Genomic DNA, 14036 nt, shown 5'->3' on the forward strand with positions numbered 1-14036 from the left:
AACATAAGGTGGATCAGATGTTAGACTTTGGATTATTTATGGCTATTATTGACCCTTGAATGACAGAAGATAAGGAAAGAGTGAAGCCACCTTACTCCATTCAAGTAAGTGATTTCTGCAGATTTACTCAACTATTTACTCAACACCAAAAACATATAAATTTTTGCATATTGGACTCTCGGGCCATTCTTGTACAAAAAAAGAAAAGAAAGAAAACCTTACATACTAAGAATACAAACATCAATAATACAAGCAACTTCATAGACTGGTACAATTATATAGGCGCACAGTACACGAGGGCTGTGTGTGGCACACACCAGCCACAATAATTTTTTCCTTTAAGATGTTTATGGGTTCTTTTATTAATGAAACCATCTTCACCAAGCTTCCTCACCTATACTAAAGATCAGTGTACTTTCTTAGTAGAGACCTATTGATTGTCCTGCCAGGACTGATAATTTCCCCCTGCATTTTCGTTGTGTTGGTTCAGGCCGTAGATGAGTTTGTGTAAAAAGTTCATTGGTAAGTTTTAGGGGAGGAGCTTTAGGTTTCCCTGCATCATTTCCAGGTTTTGGTTTGCCTTATCCCACATGCGTGTTGGAGCTAGAGGTTTTTAGTGGGGACAGTACTTTGTTTGGAGCCAGCAGAGAGCTGTCTTTTGGTGCAGCAGCCCAGACAAGCCGGAAAGGGCAGTTCCCTTACACCACTTAGGCCAAATCAGGAACATCCACAAGAAAATAGAGCGCCAGTGAGTGAGGAGAGCAAACTACATCGGACCCAGAAAAGATGTCCGTCCTGAAAGAAAGCTGAATCTGTAAGTATCTTTGTTTAGACTGGGGAGGAGAAGACCTTTATTTTTGTCCTTTAAATTAATTTCCTTCCCCCTTTTAAACTTACATCCATCTTCAGATCCTGGTTTGGGTACAAGTTTGTTCTCACAGGTACTGGCGTTGCCACCCAAACCTGCCACAAACCTTTAGTTGGGTGTGTCTTCATAACCTATGAGGTACATGAGTAACTTCAACACCTTCCAAATGCTGATATCTGAATACACACACACACACACACACACACACACACTTTTCGGCATACTACAGAAATACAATGTGCCAAAGCACTGGCAATTTCAGCATCCTCCCAAATGCTGATATATGAGACTTATTCCACTGTATTGACAAGTGCAGTAGTGCAGGTATATAGTTTCAGTAAACAGGTATATTCTAACTTTTCTGACAAGCAAATTTATTTCATGACACAAAAATCCCAATGATACTGGTTTGATGACTGAGGAATATGAAAAGGAGGAACTTCTTAAAGCAAGCCTAACCACAGCACAGAAAAAAGATCACTGCTTTAAAACTGGAGAGCACACCGTGAAGATAAGTAGCCTGGTGGACAGGCTCTAGTGCTCAGCTGGTCTGTGTAGCATGAAACCTGTTAGGATACAAACAAGTTCTTGGGGAACACATTCTGACAAAAGCACCAAGCAATGGGAGAGAGAGTGTGTGTGTATGCGTGTGTGTGACAAAGAGAGAGAGAGAGAGAGAAAATAAATAAATACAGTATTATAGCTTTTAAGCTTGCAAAGCTTTTCCATTATATTATACTGTCTTTTGTGTTCTCTTCTCCTTGTTCTCTTGTCTTTACACCGGGAACTTCTTGTCTTGCATGTATTGACAGTGATCATGAATGCTATTCAGTAGCATAACGTAATTGAAATTTGAATTTTCCAATATGAATCAGAGCTGTTTAAGATATGTGGAGTGGGTTTCCAAACTTCTCTTGGTTTGAAACTGAAATTAAATTCCAAAGCACTGAATGATTTGATTCCATGGTACTGAGGTGTTATTTACAAAGAGACGTCTAAAAAAAACCAATAACAACCGCGGATATTCCTAAGAAACCCTCAAAGTCTATAAAATTTAACCGGATAAAGTTTAAAAGTTGGAATGCAATAGCTAGCCAGACATGATTTTAGGCATATATGGAAACTCAGGGTTAATTCACTGAATGTCACTTCTTCACACTTCTTGGTTCCAGCTATAATCACCCTCTCAATTAAAACAACAACAAAAATTGGGAAGGTCTTAGTTGTGATAGTAGATGTAGGTTTGTCCTATCTCCTTGCTCCCTCCTCCCCATTTCCTCTCCAGATTTAATTCTGCTTTTGAATACTCACATGTCACTTTTTGTTTCTTCCCAATTCCTTCTTCTGTTTTTTAATTATTATTTTTAATCTGTTTAGAGGTTTAACACTAATTCTATATGCTGGAATGTAGTATTTCTTTATGGCTGCAAATGATCTGAAATATGCCACATTTATGGGCTATTTGATCAGCATGCATAAAATGAAATGTTTTCTGACTGGCACTTTTCTGAGGAGAACAACAACAACCAGTAGCTAGAAAAGGAGAGTAGGCGCCCCCAAATCTTGTGCTTAGTAAACCATCATTTGAATCCTCCCAAACAAAGTGATAAGTTCAGCAAAGAGAACTGCCACAACTAAGACTTTAAAGTGCTTTGTGTAACATAAAAGTGTTCCTGGCATAATGTGTGCTATCCTGGATAGAAAAGGCAATATCACCCTGAAAAAACAGACTAAAGCACTTTTTGATATTGCACTTTCCCAGCATCAAGATAATGCATTCCTGGCAATACTATTTCTTTCCTGCCCAGAATCCCCACTCATCTGGTCTCTTAACAGGCCAAGTTCTTTGTCTTATGCTGCTCAAACCTGCCTCTTTAAATATTCTGCCTTTCTTTTTACTATTTCTATGCCACTTTCACCAACCCTTTTTGCAAGCCCCTCCACCTGTATACAACAAAATACTGTGTAAAAAAACCTTTAATTCAGATATCTCAGAAAATAAGGGGAACCAGCGAGCTGTGCAAAATGCATTGATTTTAAATCAACAGATTGGTCTTGGAAAGGCAGCTGTCTCCTGAAAAGACCCACTCCTCTATCAAATATAAGACTTGCCACTGCAGTGGTTTCTTTATAGTGGATGCAGCATTGCAACATTGATTCACAGCCCAGTAATGAAAGATTATGAGACCATTTTCTTGGTTGCTCTTGCAGTTCCATATACGTATGGATACTCATGCCTGTTTCTTTCAGGCACTATTTTATTCAAAAGCTGTCTCTATTAATCGGTCAGTATCCCTACGTGAGCCAGCATGGTCTAGTGGTTTGAGTATAGGACTAGGACACTGGAAGACCAGGGTTTAAATCCCCACTCAGCCATGGAAACCCACTGAGTGACTTTGGGTAAGTCACTCTCAGTCTCAGAGGAAGACAAAAGCAAACCTCCTTTGAACAAATTCTGCCAAGAAAACCTCATGATAAGTTTGTTTTAGGGTTGCCATAAGGCGGAAATAACTTGAAGGAACACAACAACAACAATCCCTAGGTGAGGAGTACATCAGCAGCATCATTTGGAAGCAGGATAACATACTTTAAGGTAAACAGTTTGGTCAAAAGCATGCAATCAGCACATGTTGAGTCTCCCTTATCCAGAATTCTGAAATATTCCAAAATCTAAACTTATATACAAAGATGGCTGAGAAAGTGACACTTTTGCTTTCTGTTGTTTCAATATACACAAACTTTGTTTCATGTACAAAATTATTTAAAATGTTGTGTATATTATTACCTTCAGGCTATTTGTAAGATATATCTGAAACATAATTGAATTTCACAGTTAGACTTGAGTCCCGTCTCCAAGATATCTCATTATGCATATGCAAGACTCTGATATCCAAAACAATTTTGGTCCACGCATTTCAGATAAGGGAGACTTAACTTATTCTAGACTGGAACAAGATACAGCATCCATGCTAGAAAACAGGAGGAGGAGTTGTAGAATTATGAGGCATCCCTCTTTAACTATTTAGATTCATAATCTTGTCAATATCAGGCCCAGCTTGCCTGAAGACAAATATACATACAATGACTAAGCTTATGAACAGGTTGCTTTGTGCAATGAAGAACAATCTTTTTTTTTAACCAACCACCTGCAAAATCTTTGAACTTTCTTCTTCAGCATTGTTGCTCCTCCCATGGCAAAGGGACAGGCCCGGAATTAAGTAAGAGAATTGATGGCAGAGTTTACTTAAGCACACTTGTTACAGTTGCTGATGATCACAATGCACTTATTTTAGCATTCCTCTTGTTCTGATTATGAAAAATATTCTCTGCTAGAAAAATCTTGCTGCAGACGTCAAAATCACATCTTATCTTTTTGTAAATTGTGTCATTAAATATTAAGTTTTTCTGCAATAAAGAAGGCTAGAAACATACATGTCTTCAAACTGTTAGCTGGGATTTCTTATCTTGGTTGGTAGATATCCATCTAAACATCTATCTGAATCCTGCCCTGAGATCAGGGCAGCGTGTACAGGGTTATTTCACTTTATCTTCCAAACATTCTTGTGAAATGGAATAACTGTGATGTACAGAGATGTCCATCCAATAAAAATCAACATTAAGCAGCAAGTGGATACTGTATGAAGACACTTTAAGTGATGTCCAAGTCTCTTATCAGTGCATATCATCCATCTCACAAAGAAGAATATCCAAAATACATTTTCATATGCAACTAGTTGGGAAAATGATATTTTAGGGTATTAACTAGAGTTCCACATATTTTATTCACATATAAAAAGCAAGGTAAACCACAGAGTTTAGTCACATTTCAGTGAAATTACTGTCCAGATCCATAAAAGGTTCTCTATACATGCTACTCTTCACAGCAGCACAAGTGCCATTGATGTGAGTTCTAAATAATAGGCAGTCAGAGCCTGAACTGATTTTCAAGCTCTTTTGTTTTCAGTTTCATGATGCATTTAGAATTTCAAAGTACTGCACAACGGCAAACCTAAGGTTAGGGCATGTGCCCTTTTCAGTCTCTGGTTCTCTATTGCTGTAGGCAATGTAAAACTTTAGCAAACAAAACCAGTAGATAGCCTGAATCAAGACATTCATTTGTGTTCTAGCTCTCCCATGCTTGGAGCTATGAATGGGCTTATAAAAACTGCAAAATGGAGACCAAACTGATGGTTTTTGATCTCTGTCTTTCTAATGCCTTGGACTATGCAAACTACTTATAAAAAAACGGAAATATTTTTTTTAGAGCAAGTAACATTTGACATCCTGAGAATTGAAAGATTATTTATTAATGAGAATTTCCTAAAGGACAAACCATCTCTTACAGTATATGTAGGTAGTCAGTAAATATGGGGGTAGAGGTTACCTGTCTCTCCCCAAAGACTGTCAAAGCTGTTGATCTGTGCCCGCTCTACTTCTTCCTCATCTTTTTCTGGGAGATCAAGCAGGTAGGAGACTATCTAGAATCAGAGTAACATGTCAGTTTACAAACTCTCCATATATTGTAAATGCTGCTAGTAAGTGAATCAGGGGCTAGTTTAAATGAAAAAAGGAGACGGGAAAGGAACTAAATTTCTAGTTGGCACTTAATAGAAATAAACTTCCCAGAAATCTCAAAATAATTATTTAAATTCAACACACACACTCAAAAACCTAGAGTATCAGGTTTGAAGACAAATTATGCATAGTAAAGAAAGTACACAAAACAATTCCTTTTTTCCAGTAAGAACTACATGGAACCTAATCTATTAGTGATACATTGAACATTTAGCATTCTGGTCAACAGGCATTCAGCTTTGGTTAATTTAACATCCATCCCCTCTCCTGGGGACCATTAATACATACTGGTTCCAAGCATGTTTCTGCATTGAGTTTGAAGTGCTATATTTGATCTCATAATCTGACACTAGGGCCTTTAAGGACTAGCTGCTTCTACATGTTGCTGTCCTATTCCAGTTGCCTAATGGAAAGAGGGCCTCTTCTGTAAATGTATAGGCATCCCTCCCAAAGCAGTGTTACCTGTTCGTTTTTCTCGATGATGGTTTTGGTCTGGTGTACATGTTGGTAGCATTGTTTCCATTTGTTTTACCTTGAATTTAGTGGTGTGATTACATTTCTTTCTTTCTTTTTCGGTTGCTTTCTGCTTTTATTGTGATTATTTTGATATTGTTTAATTATTTGTTGTTAGTCATTCTGAATGTTATTTTAAGATAGAAATGGATCAACCAAATATTTTAATAACAGTCAGTTTTTCGACATTCAGCATCTTTTTGGTAACAGTGCTAAATGGGCAGTGCTTCCTCACCCTCTTAACAGTCAAGCCACATGATGGATGGCAAGATTAACTTCATGGGGGGGGGGGGGTTGGTACATTGGCCTGTGTTGATTAGTGGGATTTTGAATCCAGGTTTTTTATTTCATGGTGAAATAGTAAGAAAGGGTAGTGACTGCTGCATGCTCTTCATCTGTTCCAGGTTTTAAAAACTGTTTATTGTCCAGCATATTCCTTAACTTAACTAGCTTAAAGATTGGCTAATAAGATTTCAACAAGGCTAAGAAACAACTTACCTCCGTGTATCCCATGCTGGCAGCAGCAATAAGAGCCTGTTGGATGGCCTGACTCTTTTTGAATACCCCCTGCTGTTGCCCAGCCATTGTCCAGTCACACTGAATCAAGAACTTGACAACCTCCAGATGACCTCTGAGAGCTGCATGTACCAATGCACATTGACCATTCTTGTCCAAGTGATCCACCTTAGCAAATAAAGGGGAAAAAGAAGATATAAAATTAAATCAAATTGCTGTGGGGCAGACAGAGTCAAGGATCAGTCCAATCCATCTTCATGATAGTGTTCCATTAATACCATATATTCTCCATGCCTTACTGTTGAGGTATGTATATAGAATGTGTTTCTTTAAAAATGTGGAGTCTTTTCTTTGTTTCAGTGAGCAACTTTTGTGTTCACAATAGGTTACTCAAAGACAGCACAAATTATGCTCATCTACATCATCCACAAATAATGGTGAAGCTGAAATTCAAATTAGGGGAGCTCAGAATATGAGCTCACCCAGTTAGAAAAGCCAAGTCCAGTTGGTAGTAGGATTTGCTTACACAACCATCACAAGCCTTATATACCACCCTCATAACCCATTTGCAGGAGGAAAAAACCCTTACCCTGGAAAATGGGGAAGTGTGCCCACAGTGTCAGAAGGGCTTGATGGGACAGAAGAGACTTAGCCAGGTGTCTCCTTGACCGGAAATAACTTCTGGAGAGCACAGGATTTGTAACTTACTCAGACACCCAATTTAGTTTCAGATGTAGAGAAATCCCAAATTTCCAAGAAGAAAAGGGCATTAATTGAGCATGCTCAGGAATATCATTTCAAATTGAGAAGAAACTCAGCAACATATCTCCAGGGTGCATATGCTTTCTTCCTGACAGTGTTTCTACTACGTTCTCAAAGATATTTTTTTTTCCTGCTTAAAAAGGGGTAGGTCACAGAAGAAAAGGCTGCAAACCAAAAATAGTAGCTGTCCCCATTTTCAAAAAGGGAAAAAAGAGGACCCAAACAATTACCACCCATCAATACTAGGAAAGATTCTACAGCAGATCATTAAACAAACACTCTGCAAAAATTTAGACAGGAATGTCATAATCACTAAAAGTCAACATGAGTGTCTCAAAACACATCATGTCAGACTAATCTGATTTGGCTTTTTAAAATAAAATTACTGGCTTGGTAGATGAAGGAAATGGTAAGTGTAGCATATCATGATTTCAATAAGGTCTTCAACAAGGACCTCCATAATATTCTTGCAAAGAAGATAATAAAATGTTGGCTAGACTACTGTTAGGTGGATTTGTAACCGGGTGACCAACCAAACCCAAAGGGTGCTCACCATTGGCTACTCCTGATCCTGGAGGGAAGTGACTAATGGAGTGCCATAGGGTTTTGGGCCCAATGATGTTCAACATCTTTATCAATGACTTGGATGATGAGATAAAGGGTATACTTATGAAAATTGCAAATGACATTAAATTAGGAGGGGTAGCTAATACCCAATCAAAATTCAAAATGACCATAATAGATTAGAAAGCTGTGCCAAAACTAATAAAATGAATCCAATAGGGAGAAATGAAGGTACTAAACTTAGGCAGGAAAAAAAATGAAATGCACAAATATAAGATGGGGGACACATGGCGTGAGAACAGATCTAGGAGTCCTAGTAGAGGACTCAAATTCCAGGGTGCCAGAGGGCATCCACAACCAATATTTAATAAGGGGAATTTGATTAGCTCAAATGAAGGTGCTGACAGGGCTTTTGGCAACTAAAAGCAGGGATCAAGCCTGCATATAATAATTCAAAAAAGCTTAACTCCAGAATGCAAGATCCAAATGTAGTTGTATTTACAGTATAACAGCAAAAGGAAAAATCAACTTTCACACAAAAACACACACTCAACACACACATACAAGAACTAACAATATAAAGGTGAAAGCATTGCAAAAATATTGCTGATTAGATTATATTGGTAGGTGCACTGTCCATCAATACTGTGGTTAACAGGTTCTTGAAATTGCCTTAAATAGACAATATTAAGAGGAACAATATGCTAGCCACCATGCACTGCTTACAGTATACAGGAAACTGAGAATTAATCGCCATCCAAACTGAAAGCAAGTTTCTAACTCTCAATACTAAGGAGCCAGTAACCTTGTAAATTAAATAGGCCATTTATCTATGGACATAATAAACAACATCCTAAACACATTCACATGTTTTCATAGGAGCTGTTCATCACCCTAACTTCTTTCTTTTTTTGGAATACCACACTAGGTTTTTGGCAAGTCCTCAGTTGGTAAAAAGAGGCTTGTAAAATGAGAATGCAACTAGTATGAAAACTGACACTTACCATATGCATGCAAAATTATAGACAGTACCAACTGCAGACTAACAATGAAGGGCTTGGTCTTACCCTCTTGAATACTGGAGTGAGAGAGCAAACTATGTAAAAGGAGGAGAGGTAACTGCTGCTGTCCATGCACTCCCTAGAATAACAATCCCAGGGAATAGTTAGGTAACACAGCTGCACTATACAAACAAGTTTACCTCTCTCACTAAAGTAAAAGATAATCTCACATCCAACTTGGAGTCTGCCATAGAGATCTAATACTGAAGGACCTCATCTTTCCATTACTAGTTTAAACCAAAGGGATTAGCACAAACTACACAAATTTGATTAAAATCTTCCAAGCAGTAGTTTAGACCTATTGTATGTCCACCCCATCCCACTGAAAATACCACAGACAACCCACCCATGGCAAGCTAAGTCAATCTTTGGAATCAGACATCTATCCACTCAACCCCGCTTTGTCACCTTGGCTCGCTTCTTGCACAACAGTGCGACAATGCTTAGATAGCCAGCAGCAGCTGCATATCCAAGAGATGTCAGGCCACTTTCAGAAGAGGCATCAACGTTTGCTCCAAATTCCAGCAGCAGAGCTACCATCTCAGTATAACCAAGGTGAGACTGGACACACAGTATTGGTGCATTGTTCAGCACTTCAGTCCTGTAATTGATGTTGGCACCACCTAAAATCAGCAGCCGACTGACCTACACAGCAAGAGACAAAATGGAGTGGATTAGAACAGTATTCTCTTAATTTCTAATAGCTGAGGCACACTACTCAGTTTTCTGTATTAAAATGAAGGAAAATAGTTTTCTTAACTAGAGATGAGCAGGCTTCTTCCATGGATGATCTGAGTTGCCAGAAATTTTTTCCAGAGTTTGGGAGAAAGAACAAAAAGGTTTCCTCCTCCCCAGAAAAAGTCTACAATTTGATCACAATTGTTGCCTCCCTCTCGAATGATCTTCCAAACATTAAACCGCTGCTATTGATTTAGACAAACAAACATGATCTCACTGATGGATCAGTGGCAGGTCCTCCTACCCATTCTTGGGAGAATAATCACATGTCATTAACACTTTTGTACCCAGGGGAATATATAAAGCTCTCTCCAACAGCACTTCTCCTCTCTAGTCATGCTAGTGGTAGATTCCTGAGCTAGTAAACTAGACTAAATACAGCCCCTGGAACACTTCCTAAATCAAAACATTGGCATTTGTCTTTTTCAACTAACATTTTTGAATTTTAAAGTATTATTTCATAAAACTCCAAGTGAAAATGAGAAAGAATGAAGTTGAAACACTAGCAGAAATGGGACGGAATGGATTTATTTATTCATTTATTCTACCTTCCCAGGGCAGTGAATAAGATAAAAACAATATGAAAGATTTACAGTATTGAATCACTAATTTGTTGTTGCATTTGTTATGTTTTTATGCTATTTTGTGAGACACCCTGAAACTTTTCAAATGTGAGTGAAATATATAAATCTAATAAATAAATAAATATAGACTAAATGAACAAAGCTGTCTCGTGTGTAATACCAAAATCCATTAAGAACAGTGAACTGGATTCTTCTGAAACATGAGAAGCAAGGAAAACCTGAAGCAACTAAGTTTCTTTGTCGTCAATCTCAGCATCTGGTACTACTTTAAACATCAAAACTGTAAAATTATTAATGTATGTTTAAAATACATTTCACATTTTATCCACTTTTTAAGTACATATTTTACATATTAGATGGAGTTTTACAGAATGCAAATACTGTATATACTCGTGTATATATCGAAAAATTGTAGTTAAAAAATCTACACCCCAAACATAGATCAACGTATAACAATGAGTCAGTGTAAGTACTGCAATTTAACTCTCTCTCACACACACATACATACACATATAGGAATCATCTTTTCGGGAGTAACATGGCAAAAGGCAAGAGCTTAGTGTGTCCATGCCTGGACAGGAAAACAGCAACAATCGTGGCTTTTCAGCATATCCCCTCAAAGAAGCATCAAGAGAGCTGGTGCTTCTTTTAGGTTCTCCTGGGATGGACTAAGCTTTCACCTTTTGCTACTCTATTCAAAGAAGGGGATTCCAGCTATGTCATTCCAGCAATGAGGAACTGGGCTTTGAAGGATATAAATAAGACATTTGTGTATGTTATTAGCTTTTCTGGGTTAAAATCAGGCAAAGCTGCCACAATAAATATAGAGGCTGTAATCAATGGTAACTGTGGGGCAAAACAGACCGCCCCTGACAAAGCCAGACTGGGGCTGCAGCAACCGCATGCTACGGCCCAACCTGCCTTTTTCTCCCGGCATGGCAGGAAGCCATCAGCGTGTGCTGCATAAACACCGCGTCACCAGAGCACCCAGAAGCCTGTGTAAATGGCCAGGCGGCTTGAAGCCATCTTCCAGATGTCTTGGCATGTATTGTCTGCATGCCACACCCCCAAGCCAGCTGGAAGTTGGCTTTTTATGCCAGTCTGTTCCAGTCAGCATTTTCTTTTATCTGCCTTTACATCCCTTTTGACATAAGCATGTTTTTATACTCATCCACACCCACTTGCCTCCCACACACATATCACACAGCCACAGTTTACTATAGTTTCCTCCTCATCCATCCAGTCTCTAGGGTGACCACAAACAGTTATACAGTAGTCCCTTCTTTTATGCACGGATCCATTCCACCCACCCCCCGCCTAAAATAAATTTTGCGTATGCTTGAGCCTCATTAAAAATAATGGGGATCGTTTTCACGGCAGCGCACGCATGCCATTGTCCCTTCCAGCGCATGGAACCACGTCTTCCGTCACTGCTTTCAGTGTATAATGCGCACACGTAAGACGCAGGCGTACTGTACCTATTGGAACTTTGTAAGTTCTTTGCATTATTTTCCTAGGTTCCTAGGATCCTCTGCATCCTTTCTTACATGCCCTCGACTTATTCACAGGTCATATCAAAAGCCACAATTCCAGCTCCAAAACTTTCCCTCGACTTATACATGAGTTTGATAGTTTCTTTGCTTTTTCTTCAACTTCCTCATATCCCACTCTACATTTTCTCTACTGTGGGAGTGCAAGCTTTCACTAAAAATAAAAATACTAAAAGTTAATTTCGATTTCATGATTAGCAAGAAATTTTGATTAGATATTGGCCACATCACCGCAGAGGAAGATGAAAGGCTTTCAGTGCCAACCTCAAATGCAGACCTTCTGCTGCTTAGATCTACTCCTTTTACTGCTTCTATTCCTCTCCTCAAGGCAGTGGTACGACCAACAAAGTCCCGTTTCCACTCTATTGCCATCCCACTTGCTCAAAAAAGGCAGAATTTTGACCTTTTTTTTAAACACCAGAAGCCTTTATTTTATCAGAATTTCAAGGGCTTTGCCCCACAACCTGACACCTAAAAGCCAGCATCTGTCTCCACTACCTTTATGTTGGGTGTGTATAGGTTCCGTAGAGAGGCCAGTGCCATGGAAAGACCTTCTGAACTGTAGGAAATCCAAAGCCCTTGGAGGATTGAAGAGGAAACACCAACTTTTTTGCTCAGTCCCTGTAAAAGACAAATTATAATTCCATCATTTAAAGCACTGATTTTCTTTTGCAAATTTTAACATACAGGAAATTTCAATCCTTGATCTACTTGTAAGGATATAAATTAAAGGTTAAAGGCTTTTCTGAAGACAAAGTGGATGTCTGAGTCCTAGTTTCAAAGCAGGAGGTGCCAGAACACCCAGGATTATATGATATATTCTAAATGGTCTGAAGTTTGTCCCCTTTCAAAGAATCCCCATATCCTGCACCACAGGAACGGGAAGTCAAGGTTATAAGAAGTCACAATTCATAATGGAAAGGGAAAAGGTACCTAATTTTTAAAAATACCTAAACAAGTACCTAAATTTAAAAAAAAAAACTTGCTGATTATGAGATGATGCAATTCACCTCTTATCCTAGGGTCCAATGGACACTGTATTAAAAGTATTGGGGGGAGGGGGACAAATAAAAAAGAGAGATACAAGCTTCAAGCCACCTAGAAAAGGAACATTTATTCTAAAACATTTTTAAACAGCCAGTTTTGATACTTTCTTCCTCTGAAGGCAATAGAATCTGATACACCTTTTGTTCAGAGGGAATTATTTTAGGAACCTAGGCCCGATACAGATGGGTGAAAAGCGCTGATCTGTGGGCAGTGTGACGGCTGAGCATCCCCACGCTCACACCCCTCCCTGCGCTGCTTGGGCACCATACTTGTGTGTGCCCATTCAGATTGCGCACGCATTGATGACATCCCTCTGGCACAGCACCCAAACGGGGCTGCGCTAAAGGGCAGTGATCAAGCCGCCCGGCAGCAGCTATGATGCCTCTATAGAGGCACAAAAAGGAGCTGGAAAAACAGCTCCTTTTTGTGCTTTGCGGAGGCCAGATCAGTGCCACTGTGTGCGTTTGTCACAGCACCAGTCCCAGGCAGAAAGGGGCGGTGTCTCGCCACCTCTTCTTGCCCGTCTCTACCGGGCCCTATTTCTGGAAGGTTATTCAAACTCACATTTCTATCCCATTTGTATATAACAAGCCATATTCCTGGGGACAATGTATCAATTAAATCAAGAGGCTTTCAATTAATGGTACCTGTTCCAGAGGTACTGACGACAAATAGGCTAGAGTACTGTACATACTTCCTTTTCTCCCTAGTAAAAGACCAACCCTGAATTACACTGAAATAAGCTCAGCCTAATGTGACAAATTAATAATGGATCATGTCAGAAATCAGAGTGGCAATAGAAAAATCTACAGAGTCACTTCTTCTCAATTTGCATAAACTAAAGGACTTTAGAAAAAATCACTTAGGATTCAGAAACTGTGTTTCCTTTTTAGTATGAGAATAATGGGACAAGAGGTCAGAGAATAATGGGATAATAGTTCAGATTCAGCAGCAATGAGACAGTTCTACAGAAAAAGTAACCATTAATTCCTATTCATGCCCAGTCCCCTTTCAGAATGTCAACCCCTTTCCTTACCAGCTGCCATCCCTAAGGTACAAGAGAAAGAGGGAAGTAAGACAAAGTTATGACCTGTCCCTGAAGTAAACTCTCGTCTTTCTCCCCCACCCACTTACTCTATCTCACAGACTGAGAAAATAAAAAAGAGATAAAAGAGGCCCTCTTCTTCTTGGACATTCTGCAGATGTCTATTATTATTATTATTATTATTATTATTATTATTATTATTATTATTATTAT

The 14036-nt window shown here is 38.9% G+C and overlaps 1 protein-coding gene across 1 annotated transcript in view; it reads right to left on the reverse strand.

Annotated features, from left to right (window-relative positions):
- The window catches only part of TANC2 (tetratricopeptide repeat, ankyrin repeat and coiled-coil containing 2), a 246480-nt gene that overhangs the window by 16727 nt on the left and 215717 nt on the right, over positions 1 to 14036 (reverse strand). The window contains 5 exon segments of the mRNA XM_042475775.1: positions 4790 to 4799; positions 5253 to 5346; positions 6455 to 6640; positions 9268 to 9504; positions 12230 to 12352. Coding sequence (XP_042331709.1) covers positions 4790 to 4799; positions 5253 to 5346; positions 6455 to 6640; positions 9268 to 9504; positions 12230 to 12352 — 650 coding nt within the window.

Source organism: Sceloporus undulatus, chromosome 6, assembly GCF_019175285.1.
Source record: "Sceloporus undulatus isolate JIND9_A2432 ecotype Alabama chromosome 6, SceUnd_v1.1, whole genome shotgun sequence".
NCBI lineage: Eukaryota > Metazoa > Chordata > Lepidosauria > Squamata > Phrynosomatidae > Sceloporus > Sceloporus undulatus.